Genomic DNA, 15,868 nt, shown 5'->3' with positions numbered 1-15,868 from the left:
CCCCCCCCCCCCCCCCCCCCCAAGTCTCCTCTACTACAACAACACGGTCAACAAGAGATTCATCTTTGAGGTTACGAAACGTAACGGATACCACGGAAGCTTTTTATAAGGACAACGCCAGAAAAGAAGGCATCAAGTTTAATTGCAGGAGTGCTTGGTGTAGAGGGTAGATACTAGCTTAAAGGAGAATTCCGGTCGATTTCAACATGTAGTTCACAACTTTTATGCCTTTCTGTCACATCTACTGCAGTCAGATTTGCTGTGTTCCCTTGTAAGGAATAACTGCACATGGCTTGGCACTGGTATTGACATTTTGAACGTGTTTAGAGGTTAAAAACACATTTAAAACTTGCACTGTTAAGCCTGTTGGTTGCTACCTCTAGCAGGTGGATAACACAGTGTAGACAGCACTGATAGTTTTCATTTTTCTCGCTACTAACAGCACTGCAAATGTTTAAAAAACAGAGCTAGAAGTTGAAATTGACCGATCTTGTAATAAGGGTGTGATTGTTCTTCTTCTGAAGTAGTTGTACAGACAATAAAATCTGCGAGTCAGGTAGGCAAGGCACACCTCGCTTCTGAGATGCTCCCGTTGTGGTATGGCGCGTCACAGCGGACAGAACAAAAGTGTGTTGCAGCCGGAATGAAGCACAGATACGCCTGGTGGAAAATCGGGGTGAGTCAGGTTAAACAAAAAGTTGAATTTTAAAGCATTGTTTGTTGTAGGATTTAATTTTACCCTCACTTCTAAAAAGGTCGTCTTTATCCTCAACACGATACACAAAAAATAAACTCAACAGCCACAAGAGACTAGATTAATAACTAGATTGATAGATTAAAAACTAGCAGCAGGACAACAAATCTCGGAATCAAACTGAATGAGCTCTGCTACCTGAGACACACCCGTCCAAAACCCATAATGAAGAAAGCTGGCGGTGTACAACAAATATCAAACTAGAGTCAAACTGTCATCACAACAATTTAAGGATAGGACATGATGAGCTGCAACCAGCCAGCAATACCCTGCAAACACAAAGTAACAATCTAGCAACGACACATAGGTGAGCAGGACAAATCCTTCCGTTTCCTGAATCCTTAAGCAGCACCAAATCAGCAACTGGTTGTAGAACACCACCTCACAAGCAACATTTCAACCAGCAAATCTGCAATACATTGTCAACAACACATCATGTTAACTAATCAACCAGAGCAATAAGAGCAACGTTGCCAGTATTTCAACAAGAGCAATGTCAGTTACATGTAAACCAGAGCCACATTATCATCACATCAACCAGAGCAACATTAGCAATATATATATATCAACCAGAGCAACAGTAGAATTATGTAATGCATTATGTAAATTAGCAACATCAGCAACTGGCAGCACGGCACCAAAGATAGCAGCTGATCAGAAGAGAAAGCAAACAGAAGTTAGGTGCCATGATGTCCAACTGAACAACAGCAGGTGGAGCAACGCTTGCTGCTTCCCCAAAGCTCTAAACCCTCAGACACATCTTCAGGTTTCTGTTCTCTAACCTTGAGCTAGGACTGTCAGAGGTTGTGGATGGATATCTCCAGAGGTGGAAAAGGTACAAAATATACTGTACTCAAGAAAGAGCACCAATACTTTGATGAAATATTACTTAAGTACGAATGAAATTACCTAACTGAAAATAGATTCAAGTAAAATTAATAAGTAGTTCATTTAAAATGTACTTTATGTAAAGGTAACTTAGTTACATTAAAAAAACATAAAACAGGGCAGGGAATCGCCCCCATGTTGTAAAAATAGGACAAAGGGTCATTAATCCAAAAATAAAAAGAGAAATATATGCATAAACACCTATACACACATGTCACTAAACATTAAAGACCCTTAGAGACCTAAAATATCCATTTTAGAGACTACTTGAAAAATACAAAATACACAACAAAACTACTACTGATAACGTGAGTAAATGTATTTTGTTACTTTCCACCTCTGGATATCTCACTAAACTGACATTTCAGGCACTCTGAAGCTCATGAAATGTGTTAATTGAAAATACAATAAAAAAACTGCACTGGGTGTGACGCTGCTATCTGCAGCCCACCACAGCTTTCAACACAATGCAAGGTATCATCGTCAATGATTTCAGTGCTCAGCACAGACAATTCACACCCACCCACCACCAAACTTCAAGCTGGACATCTACTCCTCCTGTTACTCATTGGTGTACACCGGCTAACAGCCTTGGTGAAGAATCAACAGCAGCAAGAGAATAAAACACAGCAGGGGAGAAATCGGCAAACCCTAATAATGTCAGAAACAACCAGAGTATCCAGAGAGAGGAAAAAGGTTAGGCTGCAGTTTTCACTCACATAGGTCCAGAAACAAAATAGAGCTGAAAAGAGACAAAAACATAACCTCCATCAAACAGCCAGAAACTGCAAATTCTGAATTAAAGAGCAAAACGCTGCCTTGATTTCTCAGTTTAAAGCTGGAATACATAACTGTCTACATGTTGGCATCAACCTCGAAACAAAGCAAAAAGAACGGGATTGAACGAGAAAGAGTGCAACAACATCCATGGACTAAACCATTCAAAAAAAAGACTCCATCTATTATGAAAGATGAGGGAATCTCCACACAAACCAAGAGCTCAAATCTCAACACACAAGACAGGATCTGGTGTGATGAAAACTGAAGCACACAGCCTTTGGCTGCACCCTTTTAAAGCTAAACTATAGCTGTGTTCTCCACACCTTATCAGTTAACCTACTTAAGAATTGACTGATCCCTGGTTCTCCTAAACAGAACTCCACCGACCTGCACAGGACAAAAACATAAAACAGCTAAAGTACAGCGAACTGAACTATGGAAATTCTTCCTTTCAACACAAATTAACCATACGCACTATTATTTACAGACCTAATTTGAGTCCCTTTCAGATATTCATCGAGTTACATAAATGTTAAGACAAATGTCAGTCCCATGATTGAGATTTTTTGCATTTCTCTAACATTAAATAAAATTAATTTAAAAAGAAATGAGTTTGATCAACCAGAAAACACTAAAAGGAGCCTATTTTAGGTGTTTATAGCAGCTTTGCATTTGATCAGTATTCCTTTCGTTGTACGTGTTTACACTTTTTTTGGCCATTAAAGCTAATATCCTTAAAATAATGTTTCCAAAATTATTCCAGTGGTTCATCAACTCGTAACAAGATGATAGGCACATCTGCATTTGCTTTGAGGGTCTCTACCGGCTATAACCGCACTATGCAGGTTTGCCAAATAGAGTAGCAGATGTGTAGTTCCAATGAGACAAAATGGACACTATTCCACTTCCAACCTGTAGGGGGACCGAAGAGGAAAAGTGCTTTGGTGTTGCTTTAAAGCCGATTCTGACAATGGTCATCATTGGATGCATTGGTTGATATTAAATTACTTTACATGCCCATAAAAAACATTTTTGACCCTTAAGTTTTTTTTAAATTTTAGTAAAGAAATGTACAGGGCAGAACATTTTACAAAAGTCACTACTCTCTCTGGTGGACATACTATTTGTGTACTTCACTGTCATTTATGGGTTTAAATATGCCGATGCTGTAAGGGTTCTGTGATGATTGAATACAACCACTATCAGCATTTACACAACATAGACCTTTGGTGTTACCATTTATTTTGCAGAATCCATGCCTGAAAGGGCTTAAAACATGTTAGAGTCCAGCTAACAGAAACACAGTCTGAAACCGAGACTGTCTCCATGACGACTGTCACTCATCTTTACCCTTCTCATATCAAAATGCACCTGGTGATGGATCAGTGACTTGTGGTCACTCTTGCACACTGCACTGTGGTCTGCAGCGGGCACTGACGCAGGGAAAACCAAGAAAAACTACTGAGCTAGAAACCAAACTGTACAGGGATAAGACTCACACATCTCATCAGTTAATACAGTGAAGAAACTACAACATAAGCGGACCCGTAATGAAAAATACGTTTCGTTAATGTTGCGTCGTTTAGCTAGCTAACGGTAGCTAGCAGCTACAGACAAGACATCTTTTAAAACATACCTGCCTGAACATTTAAAAAAAAAAATTAATTATAATAAGTATCCCACAAAAAACTTCTACAACAAGACCTTGAAGAGTCATAGCTAACTATCCAGTTCCCAAGATAAATACCTCAGTGTAACCTCACTAGTTTAGCTTAGCTATGCTAACACTTCGTTAGCCACCTAGCTGGCTGTGAACCTTGCTTTGTGTGTTGGAGCAGAGTAACGAGCAGGATGCGCGTTTTAAGCGGCTCCTCTCGTGCTCGGACTCCCGACGTGTGTGTGTCACTGAGCGGGCTGCCGCTGCTAGATTCTTACCGAGAAATGTGTCAACAAACACACTGAGGTTTAATTCATGAACGGAGCGCTTGTCTTCTTCTGTAGCTTCTGTGAAAGTTCTTGCTGCACGAAATGTCGGCGCAAACACCGCGATACCAGACGTGATGACGCGAGATTGCGGCCAGCGTTTCCCTGACTTTAAAACGACAGCGCCCCCTACAGACTGAAGAGAGCTAAATTTATTAATGAGTGGCAGCAATATAGCACCACGGAATCCAATGTTAAAAACAAAAAGAGACCATTTAACATCAAGATATTACATAATTGTACTGTGATGCACATAACACAAACTCTAGCATTACATAATACATAATTGTAGTCTTTTTATTTTTTTAAGGTCATTTCTTCTCTTTTGTTTTTGATTTCTACTGTCTATGTATCTGTTAGTACTTCTGTTTATGAACTTGTGAAAAAAAAATTTTGTTGGTGCATAACAATAAACATGTATACTATATGTCCATAAGCACGTGGACACCTTGACTCTGGATGAATTAGAGCAAACAAGCCACGTTCCAAAACCTTGTTTAAAATGTACAGATGAAGTAACATATTTTTATTTCTGCACTATTTTATGTCTTAGTCTTGTTTTTACTTGCATGTTTTTTTGTTTTTAGACATACACTCACCTTAAGGATTATCAGGAACAACTGTTCAAATTATCATTAATGCAATTGTCTAATCAACCAATCACATGGCAGTTGCTTCAATGCATTTAGGGCTGTGGTCCTGATCCAGACCATCTCCTGAACTCCAAACTGAATGTCAGAATGGGAAAGAAAGGTGATTTAAGCCATTTTGAGCGTGGCGTGGTTGCTGGTGCCAGACGGGTCGGTCTGAGTATTCCACAATCTGCTCAGTTACTGCAATTTTCACGCACAACCATTTCTAGGGTTTACAAAGAATGGTGTGAAAAGGGAAAAACATCCAGTATGCGGCAGTCCTGTGGGCAAAAATGCCTTGTTGATGCTAGAGGTCAGAGGAGAATGGGCCGACTGATTCAAGCTGATAGAAGAGCAACTTTGACTGAAATAACCACTCGGTACAACCGAGGTATGCAGCAAAGCATTTGTGAAGCCACAACACGCATAACCTTGAGGCGGATGGGCTTCAACAGCAGAAGACCCCACCGGGTACCAATCATCTCCACTACAAATAGGAAGAAGAGGCTACAATTAGCAAGAGCTCACCAAAATTGGACAATTGAAGACTGGAAAATTGTTGCCTGGTCTAATAAGTCTTGATTTCCTTTGAGACATTCAGATGGTAGAGTCAGAATTTGGCGTAAACAGAATGAGAACATGGATCCATCATGTCTTGTTACCACTGTGCAGGCTGGTGGTGGGGGTGTAATGGTGTGGGGGATGTTTTCTTGGCACACTTTAGGCCCCTTAGTGCCAATTGGGCATCGTTTAAATGCCACGGCCTACCTGAGCATTGTTTCTGACCATGTCCATTCCTTTATGCCTACCATGTACCTATCCTTTGCTGCTGGCTACTTCCAGCAGGATAATGCACCATGTCACAAAGCTCGAATCATTTCAAATTGGTTTCTTGAACATGACAATGAGTTCACTGTACTAAAATGGCCACCACAGTCACCAGATCTCAACCCAATAGAGCATCTTTAGGATGTGGTGGAATCAAAACAAATCTCAATCAACTGCAAGATGCTATCCTATCAATATGGGCCAACATTTCTAAAGAATGCTTTCAGCACCTTATTGAATCAATGCCACATAGAATTAAGGCAGTTCTGAAGACGAAAGGGGGTCAAACACAGTATTAGTACGGTGTTCCTAATAATCCCATAGGTGAGTGTACATATTAGTTTGAGCATTGTTGGAGGGAATTTGACATCTCAGATTGTTGCTACTGCTAACTTTGTAATGTTTGTGCATATGGCAATTAATAACTTCAAACTAAACCTTCTATTGGGAACACTTGTTGTATGAATGAATGTGTTTACATGACTGTTACAGGGTACTTACAAACATTGTGGAGTGTTGAAAAGGCCCTAAACCAGGTTAATCTCAGCACATTTGACCTCATAAAACCCTCATGTAATACTGGGTATCAGTAATTGTTAGTATTACAGTATATACTTACTAATCTAACATTAGATGACTTGTAGCTGCCCGGATAGCTTAGTTAGTAAAGCACTCCCAAAGCACTCCTCGACTCAGCGGGTCCAGGTTTGACTCTGACCTGCGGACCTTTGCTGGATGTCATTCCCACTCTCTGTCCCCTTTCATGTCTTCAGCTGTCCTGTTTATTAAAGGCTTAAAAATCCCCCAAAAATAATCTTTAAAATGTATACTTGTGTAGTACTGTATATAAGACAGAGTCTGAATAAAAATTGGGGCAGTAATTGAGTACAATAGAGTACATGCTTCTTTATGTACATTGATGTGCGAACTGCATTGTCATTTTTTAAATAATGCTTTAAAAAAATCAGTTGCTTTTATTTTTGAATGTATAATATTATAAATGTTTGTTGATTTGTGTACGGGCCCATTTACAGACAGGTATTGCAAACTAGCAAAGGTTTTACATTCTGTGGTATGTAGCATTTGTTCAGTAAATGTACTTATCCCACTACACATAAACAAAGAACAAAAAAAGGGTATTGAGGCAGCACTTTATTGGATAATAACGTATATGAGAGTAATAGGAACCTCCAGGAAAACAATACAAATTCTTCTGATTTTTGTGTTTAGACTTGGAGGATCACGTTCAGATTCCCATCAACAACTTGGACCTGAGCTGTTTTACTCTCCACCTTCTTCAATCACCCATTGTGGTTAAAGGCTACGGTCACTTGGAGTATTCCAGACTTGAACTGAATAACCAAAATGTGGTTACCAACACTGTGAACACTGCTTATAAACTGACATGATTCTTTATGTACAAGACTGGGTTTTGACAGGGAGGACAAGGAGTATTCCATTTGAACAAAGCAGGAGACAATCTGTAAATCATAAACTGAAAATGTTCTGACTGAGAATTATTATATATTAAGACTAAATTTCAGTCTATTGCCTACAGTTGCAGCCCCAAGTGACACTGAAGTAACACCACCCACTGTTTTGTGTCTGCTCAACATGTTGACAAGAGGCTATATCATGAAGCGGAGTATTGACCAACTGAAAAACTGAAGTTATCATTACTACGGGTTCCTGACAGGGACAAAGGTCCTGAGTTTCCAATAAAGTGAAAATAATTAAGGAGCAGTAGAGATGTTTTCATAGATCAGCAGACTCCCACACAGACTTAACCTAATATTTAAACATTAATCTACAACATCTTATTTTATTCTAGTTGTGCAATAATGCTCAATATATTTCACCTCAATGTAAATCTCTTCTTTTTGCCACCTCAGTAATATAATTTGCCCGCAGTTTCATCTGATGTCATATCATGTTACTCATGGAGCTGTTGACGTTACATGTGAAGTCATTACCATTTCTGTTGAACATGCTCAGAGCTGGATTAGTAAACCCAGAGATAGTGGAAAGTGAAGCCAGGTAACCCCAAAAAAGAGCCAGACTAAGATGAACTGACGTTGTGATACAGGAGCTAGGTGTCACAGAATGACTTTGAACAAGCAAAGGCTGAAACGTGCTGGTCAAATCTCTGAAAACCATCTCCTGACAGAGATACAAGAGGAGCTTCTATGGACACACAGCGCTACAGTTACAAACAGACTTCAAGTCAGGCAGGAAGTTTGTGCGTGTTTGTGTACAGGAAGGAACAGCCAGTTCGTTCCCGGAGTTCCCTGGGAATCCATTGTCATCGGCAGCCAGGGAAGGGAAGAAGAAGTGGGAGGAGTCTAGTGCTGCGTCCACTTGATGCTCTTCAGATCGATGCCTTCTTGAACCATCTCCCACAGAGGACTGGCAGACAGAGCGAGAGACAGACAGGTTATTGGGCTTTACCTACAACAATATTACAATTTAGAACACATTACAGATAACATTGCCATCACATATTTATGCAAAGAAATGCATATACTTGACAAAGGCAGAAGAAATATAGGTACGGAGCAACGGAGTCAGTTTTAGAGTAGAATTCAAATTTATTATAACATGGGTCTGTGACATTTTACTCTCCCAGTTCATATTTGATATCTTGGAACAGAGTGACAAGAAGTCTGACAATCGGACAGTATGGAAACAATTGGTTTATTTAATTTAAACTGAAATAATCCCTCATTAAACAGGAAAAACAGTAGGTATAGTAGGTCGACGTTGAAGCTGGAAGAGGGCACTGAACGGACAATTTGGGTAATAATTTAACGTTCACCTTCGGTTTTTATTACAAAAAGGTTGGTCCAACTCATTGTCTGACTGCTTGTTTTTTCTCGACCAGTCAGATTTCTTCTAAGTGATGTCATCCTGTTCTCAGATTTGACATTGGTCATCATTACTGCTACATTACCGAGTACTTAACCAAAATACGTTCAGTTAGAAAAGAAACCAAACTATCAGTTCAGCTAAACTCACCTCATCTCTCGGAGCCTGGAGACCTGCAGGATACATTTCTCTGCTGTGTAGTCTACCTCTTCTTCTGTGGTGAACCTGCCAATACCAAACCTAACACACACACACACCCCGCACACGTTAACCCTACAAGTGATGTCATCGTACATGGCTAGGGATCAAGATCATAATATACTTCTGAAGACATGGAATTTCTTTAAAATGGCAAACATTATTCTCAGAATTATGATCTGGATTACAGTGCTGTTGGTGTTTGTACCTGATGGAAGAGTGAGCCAGGTCTTCATCTGCTCCGATCGCTCTGAGGACGTATGATGGCTCCAGAGACGCTGACGTACACGCACTGTGGGCACACAAACAAACATTTATCATACAAACAAAATGGCGACCCACTTGCAAAAATATTGCTCCACGGTGCTTCTAATGGTTAAAAAAAGGGTACAGTTAAATCTATGTTTTTAAAAAATAGTTTGATTGAGCAGCTTGTGTGTGTCTGACCTCCCAGAAGACAGAGCGACATCCTTCAGCGCCATCAACAGACTCTCTCCCTCCACATAGGCAAAGGACAGGTTGACACAGCCTGAAAAGTACACAAACAACATCGTTGTTGACACGTTTTTGTCAATTTAACATACTTTCTACAGAAACCTTTACATCAAGTCCAAAGACGTCCAGGTCCATAAAGGTTCAAATTCAAGGATGTGACAGTTATGTCTTAATTGTGTAAGAGTTTTACTTGTCTGTGTGTGTGTGTGTGTCTGCGTGTGTGTGTGTATGCGTGTGTGTACCAGGGTAGCGATGTTCTGGATCTCCGTTCATGATGACGTCAGGAAGCTCCGACATGATCTTCTGGATTAGACGATTAGCCAGCATAGACACTCTGTGATGATCATACTACACACACACACACACACACACACACAGACACACACAGACACACAGACACACAGACACACAGACACACACTCTGAGTCCCAGGATGTTTGGATGTATTTTTGAGTCTGGGTGGATGCTTGGGTGCGTTAGTTTTACCTCCAACTCCTGCTGTGCAATGCTGCAAGCGGCTCCCAGCCCAACAGCCAGAGGGGTGGGTACCGTTCCGGAGCGCAGACCCCTTTCCTGCCCACCCCCGCTCTGCAGCGGCTCCAGACGCACCCGGGGCCGACGGCGAACATACAAAGCACCCACACCTATGGACACACACAGGCAATGTAACTTCCAAGCAGATCAGACAATTTTTGGGGACTCCCACAGGTCACGGTATTCCCGCAGGAGTCCAGCAGTACGGGAGTCACCCTCTAATGGGGACTACCAAAAGGATCAGAACATGTATGCTCCATCAATGCATGCTGCTGTTAGAAGACAATAAAAATGACATCAATTACAACATTTATTCTGAAGATACCAAAATCCAAATTTGTCTTTCACCAAGTGGGGGTGAGGTGCATAGCTGCGACTAGGGCTGATCATTATTGTGTTTTAGCATTGACATTGCGACGTGTGCATGCGCGACAGTCACATCGCCGGAACATGCGAGGTGAAGAAGGGTAGCACCATGAGTAGGACACATTTTCTGCCAACATTCTCTGGCAGTCCTCTAGCTAAAAATGAGCAACGAAGAGAATCCGCTGCAAAAAAAGGATGATTTCGTACCAAAAGGAAAGTCGTAATCAGCTATTAGTGACTATTTATGGTGCAAAAAAGAGACTCTTGACCAAAAACAGGTACTTTGTCAGGAGTGTTATAAAGTTGTGGCCACAAAACAAGGAAACACCACCAATTTGTCTCATTACTTAAATTGGCACAGGAAAGCTCTTTATGATGAATACAAAGTCAAATCTGGACTAGGTTGGGCATTGAGAACCAATTCCTACTCCTATTCAAGTGGAATAGTTTCTTTAATTGAATTGTTTGGAGGATTTGATTTCAAATGTGATCATCGGATCCAAATTTAATATGTTTAAGTTTCTTGTTTGCGTACCTCTAGGTGCTTGTGTTGCAGCCATGGAGCCCAGTAAGCGGAGCTCTAGTGTGGCTTTATGTTGCGTTGAAAAAGCCCTGTAAAGCTGTAAATCACCATTTCATCAAAATAAAACCTTCCTCTTATATGTGAATTAATAAGAATGTGACCCGTTTCAACTCCACCCCTTAAAGATTTACAATTGAGAACTGATAACAACCCGAATCGAAAAGGAATAATCGGAATAATCATCCTAATCCAAACGACGCCCAACTCTAATGTCAACCAAAACAAAAATCTGTATCTGTGAATAAATAACAGACGCAATAACGTTTCATATCGCTGAAGATATGTTGCCGTTACACACCGTCGCCAATAGGGGTCTTTAAGAAAATTATCCAAACGTTTATGTATGTATGGTATGTCAATGCCGCACATATTTTTCCCAAGTTAGGACAAAAGAGCTGACTGAAAAATGCAAATCCAACACTGACAAGTGGAATACCATGCAGCTACAGACTTGTGGTCCAGCAGGACAACAGAGCCCTACATAATTTTGACAGTTCATTTCCTCACAAAGGACTTCGAAATAAAAAGTTGCTGTTTGCAGACGGATACAACACACCTACTGCATAGTAATACTCTGTTTAGGAGATTTAATACAAAATGTATTACAATTTTATGTCAACTTCATTTGTTTAGCCATGATTATGATGACCAACACGGTTTTACTTTGCCACTTTGGCCAATGAGACACAAAATGCATATAAGTTGTTTTATAAAAAATATATTTATTTTAAGTTATGTTTTTATAAACCAATCAGGGTTTTTTATTTAAAAACGTGTACTTTTTTTCTGTTTACAGAAACATGTTCCGATTTTGAAGTAAAATATTAAGTGACCTTTTCGTCACTTTTAATGACACTTGTTTATTAGTGAAATTGACTTTAGCCTGGATTGATGCCTTGCAATATCGCAGTATACATGGATATCGTTGGAAAAATCTGATGGTAATTTTTTCCAATATCGTGCAGCCCTATTTGAGACACTACAGACATTTGCAAAATAAGTATGGTTTTTGAGCAGGTCAGTCTTTTGTAACAAGGATTTAAAGTGGGACAGAACAATGTGAAAAGGTCTAGATCTACATCTTGTAAATCAGCCTACACATCAACTGAGATTTAATCTCTTAATCTTAATAATTCAAAAACTTTCACGACTTCACTTCATGCTTGCTTAGCGCCTTTCTTCACTTTTATTTTAACTACTACTTCAGCTTCTTTCAGTATTTATATTTTAACTGCAAATTTAACTGTATCATACGTTCAGCCACTACATTTCAACAGGAAAATTTTAGCTGCAAACACATGTCCATTTCTTTCAGAAACTTAAGCATTTTCTAGTACGAGATTTGTAAAGCACTTTGAACTGCCGTGTGTGTGAAATGTGCTGTATGAATAAACTCTCCTTGTTTAATGAGCTAACAGTTAAGAATACATCTACAGTAATAGTACGGCTAACCTTTGGGTCCGTAGATCTTGTGGCCACTGATGGACATTAGATCAACCTTCCAGTCCGTGACGTTGACGGGAATCTTTCCGACAGCCTGAGCGGCGTCAGTGTGGAAGAAGACTCCTTTGGAACGACAAATCTGACCTGTGGACGGGAAGAGTAAAGTTCAGCTATTCAAAAGTTTAGATCGGAGTAGTGAATCAGATCACAGACTCCCTTTAAAAAAAGTAAAGATCATGGGAACTGGTGAGTACTCTACGTGGTCATGGTGATTCACTGAAACACAGATGAAACACTGTAGGTGTTTCAGAAATTGGATTTCTGCCTTACGCAGGAAGTAATTAACATGTTTGTTTTGCAAAGGTTACCGATCTCCTTGATTGGCTGCTTGACTCCTATCTCGTTGTTGATGGTCATCACTGACAACAGAGAGGTGTCAGGACGAATGGAGGCCTCCAACAGCTGAAAGCACACAGACACAAAGGTTTTTTAATGAACACAATGACACCTGTATGTTCTCTGCACATGCTTCACTTCATGTTGCAATTACTCTTGTGTGTTCCCTCTGTGCGTTCATGAATACCTCCAGGTCCACCAGTCCGTTGGTCTGGACTGGCAGGTAGGTCACACTGAAACCTTCAGACTCCAGGACTCGACACGAGTCAAGAACGCATTTATGCTCTGTCTGTGTGGTGATCACATGACGCTTCTTGGTCTGGTAGAACCTGGATACGCCCTGCAGGAGAGGGAGATGGGAGACGCGGAGTCAAGCCTGATATCACAAACTGGGTTTTAGACTTAGACTACCTTTTGACTGTTCTCACTGCATTGCTATTCTGTTCCTAATGTGTTCTCAGGGTACGATCACACCCGCTTTCAGGACGGCTTGAATTAAAATTGTGCGGTGAAATCAACTCATTCCAATAAATTTATGATTGTTGGTTTTTTGCTTGTCCAGGTGAAGTAAATTTCTTTGAGTCATGGTAAACTTGGGTAAACTTTAAAAAAGCAAATTCAGACCAAAAACAAACTTTCTTGACAACGCTGAACGGAGAGTCCATTATGGAGGAAACTAATCATGAAACTATTGTAGCTGTGCGTCACCATCTAGTTTAATTTAACCTCTTCTGTCTGACTTTAAACTGCTCCAAAAGCCAGAGCCATTAAGAATAATTTCTGTTGTGACCAGACCTTCATTCTGTTCCACTGTACTCTATATGTTTCCTCTGTTTTTGATCTGTTCTCACTGTGAAGCAAAACCAGAGAAGGTAATAGTGAAAGGAGAGGGAGAGAAGGTGTGAAGAAGAGGAGGTAACATAGAGGAAGTGATGAAGAAGAGAAGCAGATTGAGACCTTGATGGCCATGTTGTTGGACTCGGTGGCTCCACTGGTAAAGATGATCTCTCTGGGATCTGCTCCAATCAGATCAGCCACCTGCTGCTCAGAGAGAGAGAGAGAGAGAGAGAGAGAGAGAGAGAGAAGAGAACACACAGTAAGTCTCTCTTTCAAGTTCAGATTAAAAGGAAAGATGACCAAGTACAAATCATGTTGAGCACTGGACTTCAGTTACCAAACCTGAGCTTCCTATGGAAGAAACAGAAGGTCTAGAAAGCAAGAGGAATCATGGGTAATTATGGCCATATTATTTTTCGTAGATTCTCTTTAATCTACAGGCAAGAGCAACAAAGCATAAAACAGGTTGCAATCCGTTTGTGATTGGTTGTTCTTGCCTTGGTGTCCTATTTGTTGACCTGCTGCCACTGACGTGTCGGCTGATTGGATGATCACAATGGTGTTTATTCTTATTTGCTTGTTTTTTTTATGTGACTGGATGACTGAAAAATTGAATTGCCCTTTAGGGATAAATAAAAGTTGTTGAATTGAATGTTGGAAAAAGTTTCCAATGTGGATGGTTTACAGTGCACTGTAATGAACATAAAGACATAATGAACAGTATATGTATAAATAACTAGTTTCTCTCTCTATACCTTCCTGGCCGTCTCCATGGCGCTCTCGCTCTCCCAGCCGTAGGCATGTGTTCTGGAGTGAGGGTTACCATAGTAATTCACCTGGTAGGGCAACATGGCGTCCAGCACCCGGGGGTCCTACACACAAATACACATGTGTTAAATTGTAAGTGCAAGTTAGTGTAAGTAACTCCCTGACATCAGCTGGAAAAACAGGGTTGGTAATGGTTACCATGGGCGTGGTGGCCTGGAAGTCCATGTAGAGGGGGCGCAGCTCATCTTTCTCCAGGTCATGTTTCTTTATCAACTCTGCAACACAAAACAACAACAGTCACACAGTCAGCTGGGGGTTTAATCCAAAAATGAATGATCCTGGTCTGGAACACTGGGTCAGACAACAAGCAGATCAGCATGCATTGAGTTATTCATCAACAATTCATCATCTGTGTCTCAAGAGCAGAGTATGGAAATCTGTCAAGTTCAGAAAATTAAACACTGAATCATGTATCAAAACCGTTTTGTATGATTTATTTACATTCAGTGTTACTCTCTAAAACACCTTGTGTGGGTTGTTAGGGTTCATAATAAGCACAATCTACCAGCCAAATGCTGGTAAAATATCCAAGTGGCTGGTAGTAGTGCTTCACTCACCAGCCAAAAACAATGGTAATGAGTGACTGGTCAAATTTCAACATCCATTGGTGAATGAAAGAGTTAATTTTGACCACTGATTTTGTGTCAAAAGCACTCACATTTTGTTTTAGCTACTTTAAATCCAGTATTTTATGTTGCATTACATTTTAATACACACATGTTCGTTAACGTTATGTTTTTGGAAGTTTTGTTTCCCTATCAAACTGCGTCACTTCGGGATTAGCATCATGCTAGCTGCTCTGTGCCTTAAATAACCAGGCTAACGTGCTCCGGGTAGCTATTACCTTTATGCAGAGAGCTAGCGGCTCTACCATCAGACCCCAGCCAGAGAGGAAGCCTTGACAACGGCCTGAGCAGCCGAGAGGAGACGGTCTTGCCCTGGGAAAGCATCTAGTCGGCTTGCTGGCTTCAACTGGAGACACGCTGACCGTGACCAAAACACCGGAATGAACCAGTTTAACCTGCTGGTTTCTGTGGAAGAAATTGAACAATATTTACGATTTAAGAGTACCGTTTAAACGTAAGTGAAGTTTAGTTTCGTTAAAAAAAACGTTGCCGCTTTTTAAATGCATCCAGGTTACAACACCACAGTCTATGGTTATAACACAGCATCAAGGTCGACATGCTAACTAACAACACTTCCGATGACGACTTTCAAAATAAAATATTTTGAATAAGTGTCAAAGATATTTATTTATTTACTTTTACCTTACTCCTTATTTTTTGGGGAGCTTGATCCTCTGATTCTCTTATTGTATTGGCTTAATCTAATATACATCCAATCCATGCATCCACGAGGCATGAGTTACAGAGAAAAAAATAAACAGAAACGGGGAGGAAGTTTATTTAGACGGGCCGAGCTCTCACTGGCCGATATGTGATGTTTTGGTTCTGTTTG

General features: G+C 40.4%; 2 protein-coding genes across 2 annotated transcripts in view; both read right to left on the bottom strand.

Moving 5' to 3' along the window:
- Positions 1 to 4,587, bottom strand: part of LOC117943450 (RNA-binding protein 12-like) — a 26,920-nt gene extending 22,333 nt beyond the window's left edge. Inside the window, 1 exon segment of the mRNA XM_034869589.1 lies at positions 4,358 to 4,587. The gene's annotated coding sequence lies outside the window, so the exon portion shown is untranslated.
- Positions 4,588 to 7,656: 3,069 nt separating this feature from the next.
- Positions 7,657 to 15,572, bottom strand: nfs1 (NFS1 cysteine desulfurase). The gene is made up of 13 exons (XM_034868278.1): positions 15,255 to 15,572; positions 14,549 to 14,625; positions 14,338 to 14,454; positions 13,703 to 13,786; positions 12,933 to 13,085; positions 12,718 to 12,811; positions 12,359 to 12,493; positions 9,910 to 10,067; positions 9,666 to 9,771; positions 9,376 to 9,457; positions 9,137 to 9,220; positions 8,881 to 8,970; positions 7,657 to 8,271 (listed from the first exon to the last, which is right to left on the bottom strand). The coding sequence occupies exons 1-13, from the start codon at positions 15,358 to 15,360 to the stop codon at positions 8,208 to 8,210; spliced, it is 1,350 nt and encodes a 449-aa protein (XP_034724169.1). The 5' UTR covers positions 15,361 to 15,572; the 3' UTR covers positions 7,657 to 8,207.
- Between the last annotated feature and the right edge of the window lie 296 nt (positions 15,573 to 15,868).

This window comes from Etheostoma cragini, chromosome 4 (assembly GCF_013103735.1).
Source record: "Etheostoma cragini isolate CJK2018 chromosome 4, CSU_Ecrag_1.0, whole genome shotgun sequence".
NCBI classification, from domain to species: Eukaryota; Metazoa; Chordata; class Actinopteri; order Perciformes; family Percidae; genus Etheostoma; species Etheostoma cragini.
This window is presented reverse-complemented; position numbering and strand designations above follow the sequence as displayed.

What these genes read in the sequence shown, in the direction of transcription:
- nfs1 (XM_034868278.1), bottom strand. Translation starts at nt 15,360, where the DNA reads ATGCTTTCCCAGGGCAAGACCGTCTCCTCTCGGCTGCTCAGGCCGTTG. An exon ending in CGCTAGCTCTCTGCATAAAG is followed by an intron (nt 14,626 to 15,254) that starts GTAATAGCTACC and finishes TTTGTGTTGCAG; the next exon opens with AGTTGATAAAGAAACATGAC. An exon ending in TCCAGGCTCCGAGAGATGAG is followed by an intron (nt 8,272 to 8,880) that starts GTGAGTTTAGCT and finishes TCTGTCTGCCAG; the next exon opens with TCCTCTGTGGGAGATGGTTC.